Genomic DNA, 22,136 nt, shown 5'->3' on the forward strand with positions numbered 1-22,136 from the left:
TCCTGGCAAGGCGATAGGAAAAATCACACGTATTTTTAACTACATTATTGAAAACAAGTACTTTTCTACGCCTTGGAAGGAGGCTGAAATTATTTTAATACCGAAGCCTGGGAAAGATCTAAATCAACTGAGCTCTCACAGGCCGATCTCTTTACTTTCAGTGATAAGTAAGCTCTGGGAACGGCTCTATCTTAAACGCCTCAAACCAGTGCTATCTGAAACCAAAGCGCTGCCCAAAGTGCAGTTCGGGTTCAGACAAGAACATCATATTATCCAGCAAGTACATCGGGTAGTAAACCTGGTGGAAGAAAGTTTGGAGAAAAAGGGAGTCTGTGCAGCAATCTTTTTATATGTTGCACAGGCTTTTGATAGGGTTTGGCATCAGGGCTTACTTTTCAAACTTAGAAGCATACAACCCATAAATCATTGCGAAATGCTTAAGTTACACCTGGAGGGCCGGTCCTTTACAGTAAGATTTGGCAACGAGTACTCTCAAACTAGATTTATCCTTGCGGGTGTTCCACAAGGGAGTGTGTTAGGCCCAGTCTTAAACACCCTTTTGACCAGGGACTTACCTGAAGCAGCTGAGAATGGCCTGATGGGTGTTTTCGCTGATGACATTGCGGCCTTGGAGAGGGATAGGGACCTCCCTGAGGCCACTACTAAATTACAGCGGTCGGTGGATAGGATTGTGGACTGGGCTTGGGACTGGGGAATTGCCCTAAGCCGTCCCAAGTGCCTTCACATGCTGTTCACCAACCGTAAAGTTGTTTATCTTCCAGTGACGATAGGTGGGGATCCGGTGCCATTCACGGATAACGCGCCTTATCTAGGGGTGACCCTAGACACTAAACTTCGATGAAAACATCATGTCAAGAAGGAACGCCAACAACTAAACTTACAGTACAGGAAAATGTACTGGCTTTTGGGGAGGAATTCGGCCCTCTCCACAGGTAATAAAGTATTGCTTTACAAACAAGTGCTGCGTCCGGTCCGGATGTACGCATGTGAGCTATGGAGATGTACCCGGAAGTCGAATCGGTATCTTGTGGAGGCCTTCCAAAGCAAGGTATTAAGGCAGATTTCCAGGGCCCCATGGAATCTTACGAACGAACAAATCAGAGAGGAGTTGAGAGTTGAGTCAGTTACAGAAGTGATTGAGAGAGCGGCTGTGCTTCATCATATGGACGTATTTCTGTCAAACGGAACTATGTGCATTAAAACATGAGCCCTGAGACCCATAAGAATATGTGCATAACAGGGCTCACGTCATTTTGCACATAGTTCCGTTTGATAGAAATACGTCCATATGAGACTGGGCGCACACCCTGACCCGCTGGCTCAGCGAGCATTCAGCGACAACCCCAGCAGGAGGCTGCGAAGGGTAAAGCCCTTCGACTTGGCTACAGGGGTGTTGCATTAAACCAGCAACCATGGTCTACCCAAACTAAACAAAACGCATATTAATGCGAGATCGAACTAATGCGGCACTCATGAGCCGTTTGAATGGTAAAAGAGCGTTGTAGACAGGGCTCATGAGTAAAAGCTGAGTAAGAGCAACACCGGATGCGGCTTCGTTTCCGCTGACGTCACTGGCTCCTTTTAATTCCCGTTCATTCTTACGGTCCTCAACTAACGAGCACCCCCCTTATTTCCCTCCTGCCTCTGGTTCCGTTTGGCAGAAATACGTTCATTCAAAAACTGCTCCGTTACGTATAAAAGTACTTCAGTTGAATGACTTACATACCTTGTAAATAAGAACATCGTGTGTCGCTAATGTTGTTCAACTATCACCGTAGGTACAGCAAATTTCTGGACCTCGTCTCTTTTTCAGAGGTAAGGTCTTTCTCCGTAAACTATGTAGTTAATTTTCTATTATGGTCTGTCATGATTTGGCAACCAATGAGGAGACTATTTTGTATTCTACAAACTTGCATTTGAGGATAATAATAATCCTCAACGACAACAACAACAACAACAACATCACAAAGGCATTTCATAATCTATGCGCATAAAGCATAGCTTACCTGTGCCTTGTGGGGCTTGAACTCCAATATAATCTGATATAGACTGTCCTTTTCCAAGATCTGTACCTAGTATGTTACCAACTTTCCAATGCTGCCATTGTCCCGACTTAAAACTTGCATCAGGGAAGTCTGGATCTGTACATTTTTCAAGTAAAAAGTAGATAGACATTATCACTGTCATTATGAAAGGGTAAGTTAGTATTTAGAGTGAAATTTGCTTCACAACCCGATTTATAAAAGTACATGACTTAAAAATATGCAGGGATAAAAACGAAGGACGACAAGAAATCGACGCGAAATCTACTGCGAATCTACGTGTTTATAACTACATCTACACATTGGCTAATGTTCTCGAACAAAGGGTATCCCGGGATAAGAATGTCAAAATGCCCTTGTGAATGAATTTTTATTTTAACCATTTTAAGTCATCAAGGGTGTCCTAAAACTTAGGTTTTGGGGGATTTTAGCCCCCCAACCCCCTCCGCCCCCCCCCCCTCAGACCCCCAAAAACCGCTTTTTTGGGCTATTTTTGACTATGCTAACGTCATTTCCTCATAATTTTCGTGATTTTCGATAGAGTTGAACCAAAATTTGTCAGAATCTACATCAATTAGCTTAGTTTTTGTAGACAAAAATGCATTATCATCGGATAATATTTTAGCCTCTAAAAAAATTCGTAAAATTTTTGAAAAAAAATCATTTTTTTTTCGTTTTTTTCGCGGCTACGTGGCGTATGGAAACATGCACACAAACAAAAATTGTCTCTTTTCTTAATTTATACATCCAATAAGATACAGGAAAAATTTCGTGTTGATCGGAGTGGTGCGCCATACTTAAAAACGCAATTTTCTAACCTCAAAACTGCCTAAATGCCACCATTAGCCTCTTTTGATGACTAGGCGTGGAGAAATTTAGAGAGAAATATCCGGTTTTATCGTCTCACCTCTTAAGTGATCCACTTAAGTACCTTGCGTCAAAATTTCGAGTTGATCAGAGTGGTGCGCAACACCCAAGCACGCAATTTTCCAACCTCAAAACGCCGAAATTGCCCATTTCGGCACCTATTATCACTCCGCGTGAAAAAAAAAGAGAGGTACATCCGACTTGATTGTCCTAACTCATGACTTAGACACTTAAGTATCTTGAGTCAAAATTTCGAGTTGATCAGAGTGGTGCGCAACACCCAAACACGCAATTTTCTAACCTCAAAATGCCCAAATTGCCCATTTTGGCACACATTACACCGCTCAGCATGGGTTCTGTCCTTCGACCCAGATCAACTTTTTTCGATTTATAGGTGCTGAAGAAGTCCAATAATGCCCATATTAACTTCAGGAAAATTATCTGGTGGTCAGGACGCCGCCATTTTGATTTTTTTCAAAATTGAGAAAACCCACGATTAGATTTTTGCAAATATCTCCTGAACGATTCATCTCACGAAAAAACAAGAAAAAACCCGCAGAAAAAAGATGAAATCTCCTACCAATGGTTACCAATCTTGATTTAATCCTCTGAAACAGCGGTTTATATGCTCCGGCCTTAAATTGTGATTTGTCGACCATCTCCTTTAAAATCAAGAAAAAAAGAAGAAGAAAAACCTAAAAATGTGGCCTAGGTGCAACAAGCTGATAAAATAGTGCTAGACTCACACTCTTTGCGGAGCGGGGGGGGAGGGGTTGGACAGACCCAAGGAGTTCAAAAATGTTCAATCAGAGTCGAAAATTTTGTGCTCTAATGAGGATTAGTACAAAACTGATGGGGGAGAGTGTTCAGCTCACACAGTTTGCATTGGAATATTAATTTGAGGTCACGTCGAGGGATCTATAATTTTGGGTATTTTTTAAATCTCATCAAAAGATCAAACTCATCGACGAGATCGAAAGCCAAAAAGTCCAAAAATTTTCAATCAGAACAAACAATTTTGAGCTTTTATGAGTAGATATAACAAAAGAAGGCGATTCCGGTGGAAATTTTATGTTTTTATCTGCTGGTTTTTCCTTTTTTTTCGTGAGATGAATCGTTCAGGAGATATTTGCAAAAATCTAATCGTGGGTTTTCTCAATTTTGAAAAAAATCAAAATGGCGGCGTCCTGACCACCAGATAATTTTCCTGACGTTAATATGGGCATTATTGGACTTCTTCAGCACCTATAAATCGAAAAAAGTTGATCTGGGTCGAAGGACAGAACCCATGCTGAGCGGTGTAATGTGTGCCAAAATGGGCAATTTGGCCGTTTTGAGGTTAGAAAATTGCGTGCGTGGGTGTTGCGCACCACTCTGATAGACACGAAATTTTAACTAAATGTACTTAAGTGTGTAACTCATGAGGTAGGACTATAATATCGAATGTACCTACCTCTCTTTTTTTCACACGGAGTGATAATGTGTGCCAAAATAGACATTTTGGCCGTTTTGAGGTTAGAAATCGGCGCGTTCGGTTGTTGCGCACCACTCTGATCAACACGAAATTTTGACTAAATGTACTTAAGTGTCGAAGTCATGAGTTAGGACAATCAAATCGGATGTACCTCTCTTTTTTTTTCACGCGGAGTGATAATGTGTGCCAAAACAGACATTTTGGCCGTTTTGAGGTTAGAAATCGGCACGTTCGGTTGTTGCGCACCACTCTGATCAACACGAAATTTTGACTAAATGTACTTAAGTGTCTAAGTCATGAGTTAGGACAATCAAATCGGATGTACCTCTCTTTTTTTTTCACGCGGAGTGATAATGTGTGCCAAAATGGGCAATTTGGGCGTTTTGAGGTTAGAAAATTGCGTGCTTGGGTGTTGCGCACCACTCTGATCAACTCGAAATTTTGACTCAAGATACTTAAGTGTCTAAGTCATGAGTTAGGACAATCAAATCGGATGTACCTCTCTTTTTTTTTCACGCGGAGTGATAATGTGTGCCAAAATGGGCAATTTGGGCGTTTTGAGGTTAGAAATTTGCGTGCTTGGGTGTTGCGCACCACTCTGATCAACTCGAAATTTTGACTCAAGATACTTAAGTGTCTAAGTCATGAGTTAGGACAATCAAGTCGGATGTACCTCTCTTTTTTTTTTCACGCGGAGTGATAATAGGTGCCGAAATGGGCAATTTCGGCGTTTTGAGGTTAGAAAATTGCGTGCTTGGGTGTTGCGCACCACTCTGATCAACTCGAAATTTTGACTCAAGGTACTTAAGTGGATCACTTAAGAGGTGAGACGATAAAACCGGATATTTCTCTCTAAATTTCTCCACGCCTAGTCATCAAAAGAGGCTAATGGTGGCATTTAGGCAGTTTTGAGGTTAGAAAATTGCGTTTTTAAGTATGGCGCACCACTCCGATCAACACGAAATTTTTCCTGTATCTTATTGGATGTATAAATTAAGAAAAGAGACAATTTTTGTTTGTGTGCATGTTTCCATACGCCACGTAGCCGCGAAAAAACGAAAAAAAATGATTTTTTTCAAAAATTTTACGAATTTTTTTAGAGGCTAAAATATTATCCGATGATAATGCATTTTTGTCTACAAAAACTAAGCTAATTGATGTAGATTCTGACAAATTTTGGTTCAATTCTATCGAAAATCACGAAAGTTATGAGGAAAATGACGTTAGCATAGTCAAAAATAGCCCAAAAAAACGGTTTTTGGGGGTCTGAGGGGGGGGCGGAGGGGGTTGGGGGGCTAAAATCCTCCAAAACCTAAGTTTAAGGACACCCTTGATGACTTAAAATGGTTGAAATAAAAATCCATTCACAAGGGCATTTTGACATGCTTAACCCGGGATACCCTTTAAAACAAATTTTATTGCAAATCTCAATGATTTTTTTCTTTTATTTTTTGGAAACTTTTTGTAGAATTTTACTTGTGATGTTATCCAGATAACTCAAAGAAAAAAATTCAAATTCATTAATCACAGTTGAGAAAAGTTTTAACAGCCGAAAATATCACCCAATAAACTTAACGGTTTACAATACTTACTGCTTAGAAATGTGCTGTTTGGCGTGATACCACAAGTGAAGCCCCTGGGAGTTTGGGTGCCTATTCGATTCAATGAAGGCGTTTTTTTTCGCAGTCGCTTCACGCTAAATTCCTATGGACCATCATGGTAAAAAGCAGATTTTCATTTCAAAGTGTCTCTTCTTCAATGACCTTTTCGTATAAGATGCTTTAACTACTTAAGCTAGAGAAATACGCTGTAGGAGCTTTTGAATATTGCCAAATTTTCTCTAATACTTTGCAGTATGGGAGAAAGTTATAGATCTATGTCACTCCGAATTTTCAAGCATTTATGATCAAACCATGAACAAATTTCCCTGAAAAATCGGGTGAAAAATAATTTCAAGTTCTTCCTAACTAAATTAATCTAGTAGAGAAGTATAGTGTCATGAAAAACTGTGTAAGTAAGGTGGAATTATTATGGATGGATACATTGACTCTCGAGTTACTTTCACATAATCACGGAGATCGGTAGATCTCCCCGCCAAGCTAAAAATATAAATATAAGGAGAACAACCAAATAAAACCTCCCAGAGTAAGACCGGAAAACGCCTTCAAACGACTCTGCAGCAACCACACACACGCGGGGCGATAACCCGATAACCGTCGGCCGACGGTATACATTACAGAAAATATTAGGAATTGCCGATTTTCGCTGCTTTTTAACTTTTATCACCCCGTAGCAAAAAAACTACTCAAAGGATCATGTTTAAATTTGGCATGATGATTCCTCACGATTCAAAGGCCATACCTTTTGGTGTCTGATGTTTCAAAACTTATTATTAACGGAGATATGACGTTTTAAAGATTATAAAACGCCACCGGACTTCCTTCGTTAATTGCCGATTTTCGCTGCTTTTTAACTTTTATCACCCCGTAGCAAAAAAAACTACTCAAAGGATCATGTTGAAATTTGGCATGATGATTCTTCAAGATTCAAAGGTCACAATTTTTGGTGTCTGATGTTTGAAAACTTATTATTAACGGAGATATGACGTTTTAAAGATTATAAAACGCTACCGGACTTCCTTCGTTTTCTAGAACTCCTGGCCTGGTTATAGCTGCCGATTCTCATTGTTAGCGTGCTTTTTTTATCAAACCAAAACAAAAACACTTGAATAAACTCATTCAGTGTCAATAAAAGAACAATTTGGGAATTTATTCGGAATATATTAAAGTTTAGCGGCTTCTTTCATAAGTTCCCGGGTCGTAAGTTATTTCTGACGCTAGAGTTCGCATGCCATTACGGCACGGCGGCCATTCGTGGTTTTGTTATTGTTATCACAGGTGTTCAGTGTCAAGTGTCAATTATTGTCAAAAAACGTGTGAATTGTAATCGTTTTAAAGTTATTAATTCTTTTTCTCTGTAGTTCATATGTTGCTAAATGTGATTTAGTCCTAAATAATCATAGTTCAAGCACTTGAAGCTTCCACCGGACCCCAATCGTCTTTGAGGAAACAGCTGATACAGACTACAAACCTAGAGCCCCTTTACCTATACTGTTGCTATGCTTTGACTAAGCCTTTGTTTTCTCTTACTTATTTTCATCATCATCATGTACCTTTATACCATCATGAATTCTGAGTGGAAATTTTCGGAAGTGCGTGGTTTACCTATTCTTCGGAAAAAGTTGATGGTGTAGCCACATCCAAACATCCGCGTCTCAATCTCAACTAGGTACTAGCCATAAAACCCCATGGTTTATTATTTCATTCCTACTGTACTATCTACGTGTGATTTATAGGAAAGGAATATCTCTTTCTCTCAGGTAACTTATCAAGCATTATAAACGATACCCTCACTTGATTGTAATTCGCCGAGTTGGCAGCTGGTTTCCACAAGCGCAAGTTCTATCGAGTCAATGTTAAACACTCGACACTGTATTAAACTGATTTGTGACTATGACGATGATATTCTTCTTCGTCTTCCAGATACTGAACATGATTTACTATTAGTTTTCAACAGTGGCCTCTAAAATCATGATCATTGTCTGCATTGAAAGTGTTTCGTATCGCTCATGAAAATCTGTCTTATTCTAGTAAGCGTTGCGTTGTTGAGCTCGCTGAGTGTAATGTTTCTATAAAGCTCTTGTATTGTTCTTGTCACAACTCGCCAATGGTGCCATCTGTTATCATGTATTAACGTGTTATTAAGTGGTGCTGATTCAGAGCTGATCAGAAAATTGACATTAGTCTCAACATGCGATGAGCAAGCTCTAACAGCATCAGGCGCCGAACTGATTGCATAATCAAGGACTTTGTTATCATGCTTTTCTTTGGGTTGGTATGTTAAGTGCTTAAACTTCTTTGAAATCAAGATGTGCGTGGTTTGATCCCGGCCCTAAGTTATTAAAGTGAACCCAGAATCTGTACTTGCTGAGTCATATTCGCTAATCCTATCTCGTCGCAGCAAAGGGACATGGTTTGAATGCTATTCTCATCAAGCGTCATATTCAAGAAATTACCAAGATCGCCAATTCTAAGCTGCCTTTTCAGAAAGCAATTTACCTTGTCAGTTTGCATAGGTAGCTAATGGCTGTCTCATTCAAAAATCATGGTTCTCCGCTGATTTGATATTCAAAAATTTGCGGAGACCATGGATTGATTGTCCACAGCTGTCAATTTCAACGCAACACATCAGCCTCTGAATTCTCTTATCCATATACGCTCTCATCCTTCAAATCTTCTACAATATCGCGTGGAAAGAGTTCAATTTCCTGTGAGTATTTATGACATCATGCTTTTCAACTTTCCCTCTTCCAGAGCACAGAGTTTTTCTTTTAAGCTCCTTGTCAACCTTGACTTGAAACATGCATTTTCGTTTGAGTACCTGCTTTGCTATAATAAGTTTGGTGAAGGTGCGCATAAGTTAAAAGTGATCTCTTTCCCTCTCCTCAGTAACATTTGAATTCCTCAATCAAATAATTTTTTTTGACATACAAAATTGATCTATGTTACTTCAGGATCTGTGAATAGACTACTCAAGTAGGTAATACTTATTTTTTCATTTAATTCTACCCTGCCTTAAAAACATTTCTCATTAATTCGTTTCTTTTCTAGTTTTTATGGTAATTTTATTTTATTTTTTGAGGGTCAAGGTGCACAATGTCAAAGGATGCGTGTCCATATTTTTGTTAGTGTCCTTGTGCATGCTTTCAAATAGTTCATCACTGTTTTAGCAATACCAGGTACCCATGCTATCACTGGATTTTGCCTGATACATAAATTCTAATTTTCTCAAGGAGTTCATTTCTTTGGAGGCCTAACCAGTGGAAATTATTTTTAAGTATGTTCCTGTAAGACTCATTTCTCAGTTGTTGGGAATCTGAGATCCATTATTTATCCTTTCTTGGCTTCATTTGACTGAAAAAGTATGACCACGTTTGATCCGATGTGTTAATTTTTGTGTTTATTTTGTAGAGAGGCACCTAGAGATGAGAGGAAAGGATGGAGGAATAATGAGTTACTCAGAAATTTTTCTCACTAAAAAACCGAAAATTCAGTGTTGGGTAGTTTAACCACAGACCAATCAGAACTTACGTCGTTTTGGAATAGCGTGGCTCTCAAGTCATGTAAAAAAAAAAAAAAAAAAAAAAAAAAAAAAAACCTAGTTTGTAAATCTTACTTGAACAATAAAAATACAGGATCGGATGACTTAGCTCGTTTAAAAAAAAATGCCCCTTAAACCATTCTAGAACATTAACCGAAAGCCACGTACGTCTTTTCTTGTCAGAATGTACATAGGTTTATGAGGCAAAAAGCCTCAGGCCGCTCACATCCTTTTTGACGAAATAAGTGCGTAAATGACAATGAAGGCATAATTATGTCGTCTCCAAAAGCGTGTCACTCAAGTCATTTCAGAAGCAAGACTGGAGTTCTCTTAAGTCTTTTTTGAAAAAGAAATAAGAACACAGCAGCTCAGTATGACTTGATGAATGATCGACAGCTCGGATAAAAGTGGACATCCATGACCTCTAGTCTCTCTTTAAAGGGAAATATAGCATAAATTTATGGAAATGTTTCTAGAAAAAGAAGGAGAATCAAGACAATGAGAAAAAATTTCCTTCTACGCTTTTTTTTCTCGCCCACCTGGTGAAAAAATTACAGCCAGAAAAAAGAATCATCACTTTTTTTAAAGTTTCCTCAGATCTCCTTAAAGGGGCGTCAGGACCTCCCTTACGAAAATCTCGAGACTTCCTCCAGCGATAGTCCCTTGAGGAAAGTTGGAGGTGATCCAAACGAGGTCTCGAATCGAGGAAGATGCTAAAATTCGGGCCAATATTTTTATTAAAAATTTGCTTTAAAAATGTCAAGAAATTACATTATATTTCATTAATTAGGTACCTTTCAAGTGCTCATCAATACCTATACCCTATCAGACACTGCAGAAGTTTTCAAATCTCTCTTAGATTGAAAACGAAATAAAAGTAGGTATAAAAATCAGACTATTCTGCTCCTTTTATTTGTTTGTGATCATTTATACGAAAAACTTCATGATATCACACCAAAAACACTTCCGTGTAAAAATGACCCGCCAAGCTAAAAATATAAATATCCGTCGCCTCAAAAGCAATGATATCAAATGAAGTAGACGCCAAGCAAATTTCCTGAATATAAATTGTAAGTTTCTCCTCCCTTCAACATTATTACCGGAAAAAACGAAAATTATAGACAAAAAAAAATAATTTAAAAAAACCGATACAAATTTATCATTTTTTTTTGTACAATTGTACTACAAAAAAAGGTGATAAATTTGTATCCCTTTTTTAAATTATTTTTTTTGTCTATAATTTTCGTTTTTTCCGGTAATAATGTTGAAGGGAGGAGAAACTTACAATTTATATTCAGGAAATTTGCTTGGCGTCTACTTCATTTGATATCATTGCTTTTGAGGCGACGAATATTTATATTTTTAGCTTGGCGGGTCATTTTTACACGGAAGTGTTTTTGGTGTGATATGAAGATTCAGTGCAAAACTGTCTACACTGTCAAAGGTTTCAGGACATTTTGTCAACGATTTTTTGTCCGCGCACCTTTATTGTCTAGTAGTATACGCCCACACGTAAAATAAGCAACGGTGACTTGGTCCAAGCGTTATATTTTAGTCGGTATGTAAAATTATATTGACAATATGGAAATGAGAAATTGAGAGAGAAGGCGGTGTTGTTATGGTTGCTCATTTTCTAAATGAAATGTTATGACTTTCTCTTTTTGAATCATCGTTTTAAATTGTCGTTGGTGAATATTTGGTTTTATTTCTATCCTTATAATATTCGATGTACAATATACCTTATATGTGTATAGGTACTTTTTTTATTTTTTTTTATTTTTTCTTTACGAAATTATTACTTCATTTTGAAAAAAATTCTATTTTTAAAACGTGACAAATATTTGTAAAACCTTTTCCAATCGACATTAATCTCAATAAGCCACAGTTGGGCCGACAGAAACTGCAAAAATGGATAAAAAAGGAAAAAAACCAAGAAGCACGCAATCTTTAGTTTGAACCCATTTGCACATCGATCTTTTAGAGTCAATACGTCATAAATTGAGCGTTTGGTTGCGCGGACACCTTGCTGCAGCACAATAAAAGCACAACATGTAAAAGAAAAAATTAAAGTAGTTTGGAAATCATTAAATTTGACACGGAACCATCAATATTTAAAAAACACACGTTATATTATTATTCTCCTTCGATAAATTAATACATATTTTTTTCCCATCAATTTAAATGAGAATGTTCAATGCAGAGTGTGCAAACATTTCAAAATCATGAGTTAAAAAAACGCTGACTATGCGAGTATAAATATTAAAACCGAACAGAGCGGAGCGGCTTGCTGCCAGCGCGAGAAGCTCACTGGCGCAAACAAACCTAAGTGGATACTTCACGCATTGCACAATGCTTGAAGTATCCACTAAGGTTTGTAGGCGGCAATGCGCGTTTCGCGCTGGCCGCCCGCCTGCCGTGCGGCGGCGTCTGAACCAACTATTTCACAACAGAGGTGTTGTACAGTATAATACGAAATTGAACGTATTAAAAATGACAGGCGTCCTTTAAAAGTACATATCATTCCTCGCAAAATAAATCAAGATACTTATCGTACATTGGATAAATCTAAGAGCCTTTAGCTGAGGCAAATATAGAGGTTTATCCGGTTCAGGTATAACAAGGTGAGAAAATCTTGAAAGATAATTAAGTCCTGTTACACCAAAGAGGTGTAGAGAGTTTTAGTGAATTTTGTCTCATGGAATTGACGCTCTCCCATTTTTACCAAAACTCTCAACTATATTTTATTCTCCGTTTTACCAAACAGACAAGACAAAAAAACAAGCAAACCCTCATTCTTCCAAGACATTTTACATTTTCATCCAAAAACGTCGAGAGCAATTGTCGTTTGTATTTACATGTGGGCCAATTAACTTTGGGTCTCAACTGGCACGTGGACCAAAACTCCTGTGCCGAAAAAACGCGTGGACGTGAATTACTGGAAAAAACAGGTGTGCGGACAAAAAATCGTTGACAAAATGTCCTATAACCCTGTCAAAATTTTAATTTACTGTTGAGATTCAATTTTTAGCATTGCACACGATAATATGCTTGTTCGTTATTAATTTACATACCTGCCATTATTAAAGAGTAAGAGCATTCCGGTTCAGTTTCCCAATGTACACAAGTTGGAGGATTCCAAGTTTCGGTCCTTGTTAAATTATTGCCAAAATTAACAATTTTTTCCCCATATGCAACCTAGACAAATTAAAATTCATCATTTTGGTGAACAACTCCACATTAAATTTTATGGAAGCCTGCATCAATTACGCACAATCTTGTCGATACTAGCGCGTATTCCTTCATCACTATTTTAGAGAAGTTTTTTTGAGGGCTACTAAAAGATGTATGGATGTCATCCAAAAAGCGATGGGTGAAAGCTAGCTTTTTGGAAAGTTCTAAATAAACAGATTCGAGTGGCGATTAGGTGCCGTAAAGTACCCTGGTGCGTTGTGAAAGCGATTTGTTCAAACAATTTTATGACTCCATTTTTTTGCTATGAAATTGCATTAAAAAGTATGTGCTTCAAAGTATGGAAGATATGCTTCAACTTTCAGAGACATTCTAAAATCTTCATTTTAAGAGGTGACACATAGAGGTATTGATTACAAGCTCTATCAGTCTCACCTTTACGATTCCTGGAGCTGATTTGGGTATAACGTCTGGGATGATTTTCCAATTTTTTAATATGTCTTTTGTTTCTTCTGGTGTTTTCTCAGGATGTTTCCCACAGTTCTCAGGACTTTTGCTACTTAGAACTGAAGTTAGGAAAAGTGAACAACTAAAAAATAACACATTGCTTTCAATATTTTGAAAAGTGGCCCAAATGAATCTCCTTCGTTTTGTTGTGCACATATTGAATAACGTGTAAAATAGGAAAAAATGTGTACATTTAAATGGTACCTAATGTAGCATCGCGTCCATGATATTGGACTCCATGATCACCTATATAACGTCCGGTTGCTCATCACGTCCAAGATCTTGGACTCCATGCTCACTTTAATGAGGGATAATTTTTTAGAAAAATCAAAGTTAGCATAGCGTCCAAAATTGTGGGATGTAGGTATTCTCTGATAACACAAGAGCATATGGTCCGATTTCATGCCCTTTCACCCAAATCCAATTGCCCACGGGAATTTTCACCCAAAGTTTTTTTACCCATAGACACTAAGCCCAAGTAATTTCACCCGTGAGATGTTTAATCCTATGGTATATTGATACAATTTACTTGACTAGAAATTACTGAGGTAGACATACGCCTCTTCGTTTCCATGACTACAAGCATTTTTTTTCATTTAGTCCAAAATTCATAGAGTGATATTAAGTAGGTTATTTTATTTGCGCTTTTAATACAACACAATTACCCAGTGTCAGTTTTCTTTTTCTTTGTTTTATACTATCCTTAAATTTATCAGTGTTGTGCATCTTTCTTCATTTTTTTCTTTCTTTCAAAAAGGCAGAATTAATTAATAGCAATAAAAACAAGAAGATACTATCCTTTGAAGGTTATCTATATCACAAACATTCCTCAAATTCTAATCGAACACGAACGTACTGGGTGTGTAACAAAAAACCGGAGTAGGAAAACACGATCATCCCCCTAACCAAGATGAAGTTGTAGCAAAGAGGATTTACGCCGAGTTGAAGGAAGAAGCAGCAGTTCATCCGGAAGCAAAACCTAGCCTGTTGATCAGGGAGAAATTAGGTGAGGTTGACTCACTTGTCCTTCCTCTACTACCAGAGAGAGAGACCATGAAAAGAACTTTAAACAAGAAGAGGATCGCCAACTTTTCTTCGAATCCCACCGACATCACAGCCTTAAGAGGAATCCCTCCGCAATTTAGAAGCACAAAAAACCGTGTCAATTTCATCATTTTCGACTCATTTGATGCAGAAGACGAAGAAGACAGTTCAGACGAAGAAGAAATTTATCAGAATCCTATTAGAATAATTGTGTTCGGAACCACACAAAATCTGTCTTTGTTGAGCCGGTCAATGATTATTTTCTTGGACGGGACTTTTAAAACTTGCCCACACATTTTCACGCAAATTTTCACAATCCATGGAACGGTCCATGGTGCAGTGTTTCCTCTCGTGTATGCATTGCTGCCAAATAAAACAACAGAGTCTTACCGAGCAGTTCTGAGAGCAGTCGCGGATAAACGTGTTGAATTGGGTTTCGCAGCTCCTCGTCCACGATCTATTATGTCTGACTTCGAATTGGCAATCATCAACTCCGTCAAACAAGTTTACCCACAATCCACCATCTTACTTTGTTTTTTCCATCTATCACAAAGTGTATGGAGACATTTGCAGAGTATTGGGTTACAAGTCGCCTACAATGACCTGGAAAATAGGGAAGTCAAAAATGGGTTTTCTCAATTGTTGGCGCTGGCGTTTGTTCCTGCAGAAGATGTTTCGCGAGTGTTGAATATGTTGAAGCCAACATTACCACAGAGCATGGAAGAATTGGCAAAATATTTTGACAGAACTTACGTCAATGGATCAAGAGAGCTCGTTCGGCGCCGATACAGGGTGCAACCTCCGAGGTACAGTCCAGCAGGCTGATTATTTTCCGCGTCGATATTGAAATCGTTACGTTAACGCCGTCGTTAGCGGCAGAAGTATCACCGAGCGATTATTGTACTGCGCGCCGATCGTTAAACCGCGGCGGGAAATTTGAATCCGTCGATAAGTTAAAGGTTGCTCTACGGCAACCTCTAAGCTAACGATTCGCGGTAAGCTAACCTAACCTAAAAACATACCCGCGTGACGTCAAGAAAAGAGATGTGTTGTTTTCAACTTACGCCGCCGCGCAGTTGGAGCGCTGCTTGTATCATAAACGCTCTCTGATTGGTCGATTATTATCTCTCACGTCGGCAACGTCGCTGATCCAGATCGCTAACTTAACGACGGTAAGTTAACGAACGATGAGTAACGATCAGCGGAATTCGATGTAAATAATCACTCGGGTAAAGGACGTCGTTAGAATTCAGTCGTTATCCGTGAGTCGCTAACTTATCGACTCGGATATCGACGTGGAAAATAATCAGCCTGCAGTTCTGTGGAACCATTATCAATCAGTTTTACATGACGGGCCACGTACGAAAAACGCAACAAAAGGTTGGCATAATAGATTCCAAAGTTTAATAGGAAAAAACCATCCATCCATTTATTATTTACTTCGGCAGTTCTTGAAAGAGCAGGTGGACACGGAGAAACAGATAATAAAAATTCAAGCTGGACGGAAGGTGAGAAAACCAAGGGAGGCAAAGTACGAGCGACTTAACATCAGGCTGAGAACGATTGTCTCCCGTTATGAAGAGCACAAAACAGAACGTACAGAGCTGGATTACTTGAGAGCAATAGGCCACAACATTGCCTAATCATCGTGAGTCACCTAAATTGCCTAATAATTCAAATAATCTAATAAATACGGATTTTCATTCATGGGTGAAATTTGGATGAAAATGCTGGGTGAAAATTCTTTGGGAACAATTTTCTCGGTGAATTTGGATGAAGGGGCAATGTGGAAACTGGCTTTGGATCTTTTGACTTTTGGGGGAAAAGGTTTGGGTGAAAGGGCTCCAAACCATATGGTCCAAAAATTTATTTTAGACAATTTTTGTGAAATAAAGACGTAAAAAAGTGTTTTCGTAAAAAATTGTGTATTGGTTAGGTTAGGTAGGTTAGGTTAGGTTAGGTTAGATTAGGTTGGGTTCAAGTTAGATTAGATAAGAGAGGTATACGATTTTCGATCATGATGAACCATAAAACTAAAAAAGGTCTCCTTGCTATTGGACTCCATGCTCAAGCAAAGAAGTGAGAAGTTTAGCGATGAGCATGGAGTCCAAAATCTTAGATGAGATGAGCAGGCAAATATATCGAGGGTGAGCATGGAGTCCAATATCATGGACACGATGCTACATAATCATTTTTCAAACTCTGGAGGCGTTTCAACACCTGTGCCGTCACCCTCAACCGCGACTGGAACCACAACAGCCTGACATCTGAGGATGACGCCAAAGGTGTCGAAGCGCAACCCAAATTAGAAGAATAGTGCAAGAGACTTGAATTTTCTTTTTCCGTTTATTCTTTTAGAAAAAAAACTTTTAATGGTTGACTTGTGCGACACGAATTAAGCTCTTTCGTCTCGAAAACAACGATATATTTCAAATGTTTCGGTTGGACAAAATTCCAATAAATAGGATACCGGACAAAATGTGCGAATAATGCTTCTTCGTCAACTCTACATCGCTGGAATGAGTCAGTTAAGCTCGGGAGGGATTTGCCTGCAAATAGTCGAATCTCACGGTTTTCGGTGCGAGACGAACGATGCGCAAGTTAAAATTTCACGAAAAATTGTCTCCACGGAGATATAACGCTTCCTTTTTAGGGGTCCTCGAAAACATGTTTGAACCGACCGCTGTGAATCCTCGAATCTACGCGTCATAGACGGGAAGATGGCGGCGCGGCGATGAAGCCAACTTGCTTACTACCGCAACGCCGCCGTTGTTGACATCACGAGTTCTCGTTTGAGGTTAAGTAAGTTCTGTGTAAATGTTTCATATCCTACATAAATCTGTATCGCATTCTGATTGAAAATCTTAGAGAATTAAGAACAATGGGTATGAATCTCAAATAAAGTAACCTACATAACCTCCCATTGACCAACAAAATCACACCGCCAACGCGACGCCGCCGTGTATTCTTCCACTACGCATTGCGCCGCCATATTGATCGTGACGTGTACATTCGGAACCTACGAGCGCCCGGTTCAAACGCCGTTTTAGGCCACCCTTTAATTTTAAATAAACTTTTCTCCCGTTTGCAGTCATCAAAAAAAATTAGGGAAAAAACTGTAATCTTCAGTCACTTACTACTTTCGAATGACAAAATAAAAAAAATGACTTAACTGACTTATTTCATTCTTCAAATGATGGTCAACAGTCAAGCTAGCAGACTGCCACATTTCCGCATTCTGCCATGCAAAGGAACGCCACATGCAATTTTGGAAGTTACCTAGTGTAACCAGATACGATATTTAATTTTCACCAAAAATGCGAATATTTCTGCTAGTATAAATTTTAGATATTTTAGATAAAATTGCGGAAAAGATTATATAAAAATTTAGGGAAAAATATTCATAAGTTTCCCTGAAATTTCGAATTGATCGAATGAAATTTGGCAACGTCCAAAAGCTGGCGATTTTTTAAAGCACTACCAGCATTTTACCAGCAAAGGGATAAAATTCGGTGGTTGCACTTTTGGATATAAGGGCAGATGCAGCCAATAACGAATTTTACTTTTTTTGATCATGGAAAAAAACGGATATGCAACTTTGAAAATTTTGCGACCCAAGTAAAAAAAGTCAGTACTAACGTTTAAATCGGAGTAGAAGAACTAGTAAAACCGTGCAGAGTGGATTCATAGCAACATATGAGCGGTAGAAATCTTACGCATATATATTTCTAAAATATTATTTTAATTTATTTTATAATACTCACGTAAGGAAACTTCATTTACAAAACTGATTCATATCTAATTATTTTTTTGTTTCAAGTATGAATATACACGCATTTCTACTGAGTAATGAACTATCCTAAGCCACCTCGAGAGGATGTAAACAGATTTTTATTATATTTTTACAAACAAGAGTAAGTTAAAAAATATATCGAATGACTTATTATGATACAAGCGAAAACTTTTCGCACCCAATTCGCAAATTATTCACTTCAACAGCGGACAGTCAGTGTATAATAACAATTGGCTTTTTTTTAAACAATTATGCCTATCAATAAAAAATATCCTCATGTCGTAATTGATGAAATATGCGCACGTATTTTTCTTTTTTAAAAATAAATTTCATTTTCAGTCTATGAGCTGTCTGGACTTGACAAGTGAAAATGTGATTTGGTTAACTGATAGACGTTTTCAAAGCCGATAATTGATCGAGCGAGATGATAATAATCATTATTACGTATGCATAACTTGGACGTATTTCTGCCAAACGGAACTACGAGCATTATGACTTGAGCTCTGTTATGCATAATACTCTTATGGGTCTCAGGGCTCATTTCTTAGTGCGCGTAGTTCCGTTTGGCAGAAATACGCCCATTTAGATAGTCAAGTTCGCTAGGGTCACATATATTGTAACCCATGAAAATGATCGTCTGTATAGGTTAAGCCTCCAAGGACTTCGTGAATTATGCCGATTTCAGAATTTTTAAGGAGCCCTTCTGTTGTGTTGTAAGTAATTATATCTCAACAGTATACAAATTTACGTTCAACGTATGCTGCGTAATATGACCATAATCTACGAGTAGCATGGTAGATTGTATTTATGTATGGTGAATTGTATGTTAGACGACTTTCTTCTAATTACCTTGATTTTGTTTTGCTAGTTTAAAGGCAATGAAATCTTTTGATATTCTTATGAAATACGCATTCTTCACCAATTGGAGGTATAAGAGAACAACGGCCCATATACGCATGCTCACACTTCATACCGTTAGTAGTGAGTGCATTTGGTTCATTTCTAAAGAGGAAAGCTTGATTTGGGACACTGGATAAAAAATAGGAAAAATGAAGACTGAAGTCTAAAATAATTGTGTCATAAGTAGGCGAAAGCATCCTGCAGGAATAAGCCCGAAAAAGGAGATACAAAATGCGATCAAGAGCCGCCTTTAAAGTTTATCTCATCATTGTCAATGTATGCTCGTTTACAAAAATAACAACAACTTCGATTTCAACGTCAACGGTCGCTGAAATGCGCCGAGGTCGGCCACCGAAGAGCACCATTCACCAAAACACAAATACAACTACAGCCGATCGACATCCTTCGAATATAAGCACCGTTGCCAACAGAACTACCGAAGGAACTGCAATCTTTGATTATGATGGTGGCACAACATGGTCCGAGAGTAAATTTCCTCGACAACCTCCTCGCACAATTGGACCGGTTTTCGGGCCGGATTGGACTCCAAAAGAAATCGAGAAGAAGTTGAGAGAATCAAAAATCATTCCTGACGTTCTTCTCAAATCTCCCAAGAATTTAGTTCAGGTAATTAAAAGTCCTCTACACAATATTTTGTTTTCGACAAAAACACAATAAATTAGTGGGAAACAAGGCTAAAATCAATAGACACAATATGCAAGACGTTTCGGCTGGTCACCCGAGCCTTTATCAACCGCTAAAACACAAATAAAAAATTAAAACCAAGGCTAAAAAAACTACTTCATTCAAACGCAGGTGATCAGCCCATACGGAAATTAGGACTGATCTATACGCGTCTGATCAGCTCATACGGAAATCAGGACTGATCTATACTGATCTGTAGATCAGTCCTAATTTCAGTCAGGACTGATCTATACTGATCTGTAGATCAGTCCTAATTTCCGTATGGGCTGATCACCCGCGTTTTAATGTAGTGGTTTGTTTTAGCGTTGGTTTTAATTTTTTATTTGTGTTTCAGCGGTTGATAAAGGCTCGGGTGACAAGCCGAAACGTCCTGAATATTGTGTTAATTGATTTTAGCCTTGTTTCCCACTTATTTTCTGTGTTTTTGTCCTATACGTTTCGGGCTACCATCCCTAACCTCTCTTCCTCTTGTATTTAGTTTTCTCTACACCCTTAGTGTTTCAGTTTTAAGGAAGAGTTAACTTAAAATATCTAATGCGTACAAATTAAGTAGCGTTTTTTTTATATTCGAAAAAATTCCATTTATCTCTCCAAGATCTGGCGAGCTTCAGTTCAACTTTTCGCCTTCGTTTTGTCGCCAAAGATAAGCAGGGCGAATACCTTCACTGGAAAGCCAAACACATTGGATCTAGAGTCCAGACTCTGAAAAACATCGGCAAGAAAAAATACTCTTGATTCAATCGGATTTTTGCTTAAATCAAGAATCAAGCCTCTTAATTTGAGCGGATTTTCTTTTGATTTAAGAAAAAATCTGATTGAATCAAGAGTATTTTTTCTTGTCAATGTTTTCAAGAGTCTGGACTATAGATCCAATGTGTTTTTTTCCAGTATTCTGTGACATAGGTTCATACTCACGTCAATCACTACTACTTTTTAAGTAAAAACGGTGTGTTTGACTTTTATATATACGCTAAAGTCTCTGATGTGTTCTGGTGGTGGTGGTGGTTTTGGTATTGGTAATGGGTGGAGGAGGGGGGGAGGTTATGGCTATTCAAACAACACTCGTTCAGAAATTATCAAGAGAAGTAATTTTTGTTGAAATATCGCGGGCTAGTGCATGGGATTTCCTCAAAATTTTCTACCGGAATCTTTCACGCACCTTCATTGTGGACATAAACTCCGCATTTCATTGCCAATGCCGTTTCTTTTAATCCCTATATTTGACAACGCTGCTGTGATGCTCGGCGGCTTGGAAGCTAAGCTAGGCAAGGTCAAATGTAGCTGTAGCTGAGATTTGCAATTAGGAATACTGGAGCGCCTGCAATTGTGTGTATATGCAACGCAGACATCCCTCGAGCACGAATAGTTGCGTGCAGGCGTTGTCTCTAAGAGAGCCGGAGCCACACCATTTCAATGTCCAAGATAAAAAGTGTTGTCGCTAGTTATTTGACTAGTCAGATACTGACTATAAATTTTGACTTTTTAAACCAATCCTCAGCCTAGATTTTGATACTGAAGTCACCAGACGCTCCTCTGGAGGAGAGGTGTATACGCGTGCATAGTTTTAAACGTCACGCACCCGCAAATGCAAATACGAATTTCAATATAAATATGCTTAAAATGGTAATTTCCCAGTCTACCTCCATTTAAAGTGGTCCTTTGCTTCAATATGGTACTTGTACCTACCACTCCGTCTCACTCTCTAACTAAGCATATTCTTTGTATGTGGCAGCGTTGCGGAATAGTGCGATTTTTGGGTGCTTCTTTTATGAGCGAAAAGAGCCAAATTACTAATCACGAAAATCGCGTGAAACGTCCATTGACAGATAGTGTGCACGAAATTGTTACACATCTGACTAGTCTTAATATAATCAAGTTTACAGTAACTTGGAATTATCAATTTTCATTGCAATGGTATAAAAATTAAACGTTCCATATATTTGTGAAACATTGTTAGGTATATGATCGAAAGCTCTTCGTGATTCCAATTTTTAGATTGTTGCAAATGCTTGGCTTAACAGGTAACGTACGACAAGCAAAGAACAGTACACATGGGCACTTTGTACTCGTGCTTGCAGTTGGAGCATCCACCAGTGGAAGTTGAGTGGCCTTGTGAAAAGGATTCATTTTACACCCTTATTTTGACAGGTAAACACGAGAAGAAAACCAAAACTTACATTTTGAATGTATATTGTATGCTTAATAAGCAAAACGGGAAAAACGGCAGAAAGTAGATTCCTCCGTTTCAATACAAAAGAGTATCCTTGTAAAACTGAAATGATGCTTTTGTTTCATAGTTTAGGAGACTTGATAGGCAGTCCATTTTCCTTTTTTCTCTGGTTTGCATTGAGCCGAAAGTGCGATTAATTCAACAATCTTCGTTAATGTCTTTTCTTCTTAAATAGCCGCAAAGGAATTAATTTCTTAGCATATT

General features: G+C 38.3%; 2 protein-coding genes across 9 annotated transcripts in view; one reads left to right on the forward strand and one right to left on the reverse strand.

The window, feature by feature from the left end:
* LOC109036229 (protein D3) overlaps window positions 1–18,410 on the reverse strand; it is a 36,379-nt gene extending 17,969 nt beyond the window's left edge. Inside the window, exons 1-4 of one of the 8 annotated variants that reach the window (XM_072298786.1) lie at window positions 18,276–18,410; window positions 13,189–13,342; window positions 12,636–12,759; window positions 2,028–2,162 (exon numbers count right to left, since the gene is read on the reverse strand). In XM_072298786.1, coding sequence (XP_072154887.1) covers window positions 2,028–2,162; window positions 12,636–12,642 — 142 coding nt within the window. In that variant the 5' untranslated portion in view covers window positions 12,643–12,759; window positions 13,189–13,342; window positions 18,276–18,410. Of the gene's footprint in view, window positions 1–2,027; window positions 2,163–5,996; window positions 6,109–10,962; window positions 11,591–12,635; window positions 12,760–13,188; window positions 14,311–14,694; window positions 14,908–17,943 lie in introns of those variants that run through there. The other 7 variants (XM_072298785.1, XM_072298787.1, XM_072298784.1 and 4 more) reach the window with 7 other exon arrangements.
* A 191-nt stretch (window positions 18,411–18,601) lies between these two features.
* Window positions 18,602–21,850, forward strand: LOC140224318 (OV-16 antigen-like; the record flags this gene model as incomplete). Its single annotated transcript, XM_072298781.1, is given in 2 exon segments — window positions 18,602–19,624; window positions 21,724–21,850. Coding segments are annotated over 2 exon segments (523 nt in total), but the record flags the coding sequence as incomplete, so codon positions are not given.
* Window positions 21,851–22,136: the final 286 nt, after the last annotated feature.

The sequence above is a fragment of the Bemisia tabaci genome, chromosome 3 (assembly GCF_918797505.1).
Source record: "Bemisia tabaci chromosome 3, PGI_BMITA_v3".
Classification (NCBI taxonomy): domain Eukaryota; kingdom Metazoa; phylum Arthropoda; class Insecta; order Hemiptera; family Aleyrodidae; genus Bemisia; species Bemisia tabaci.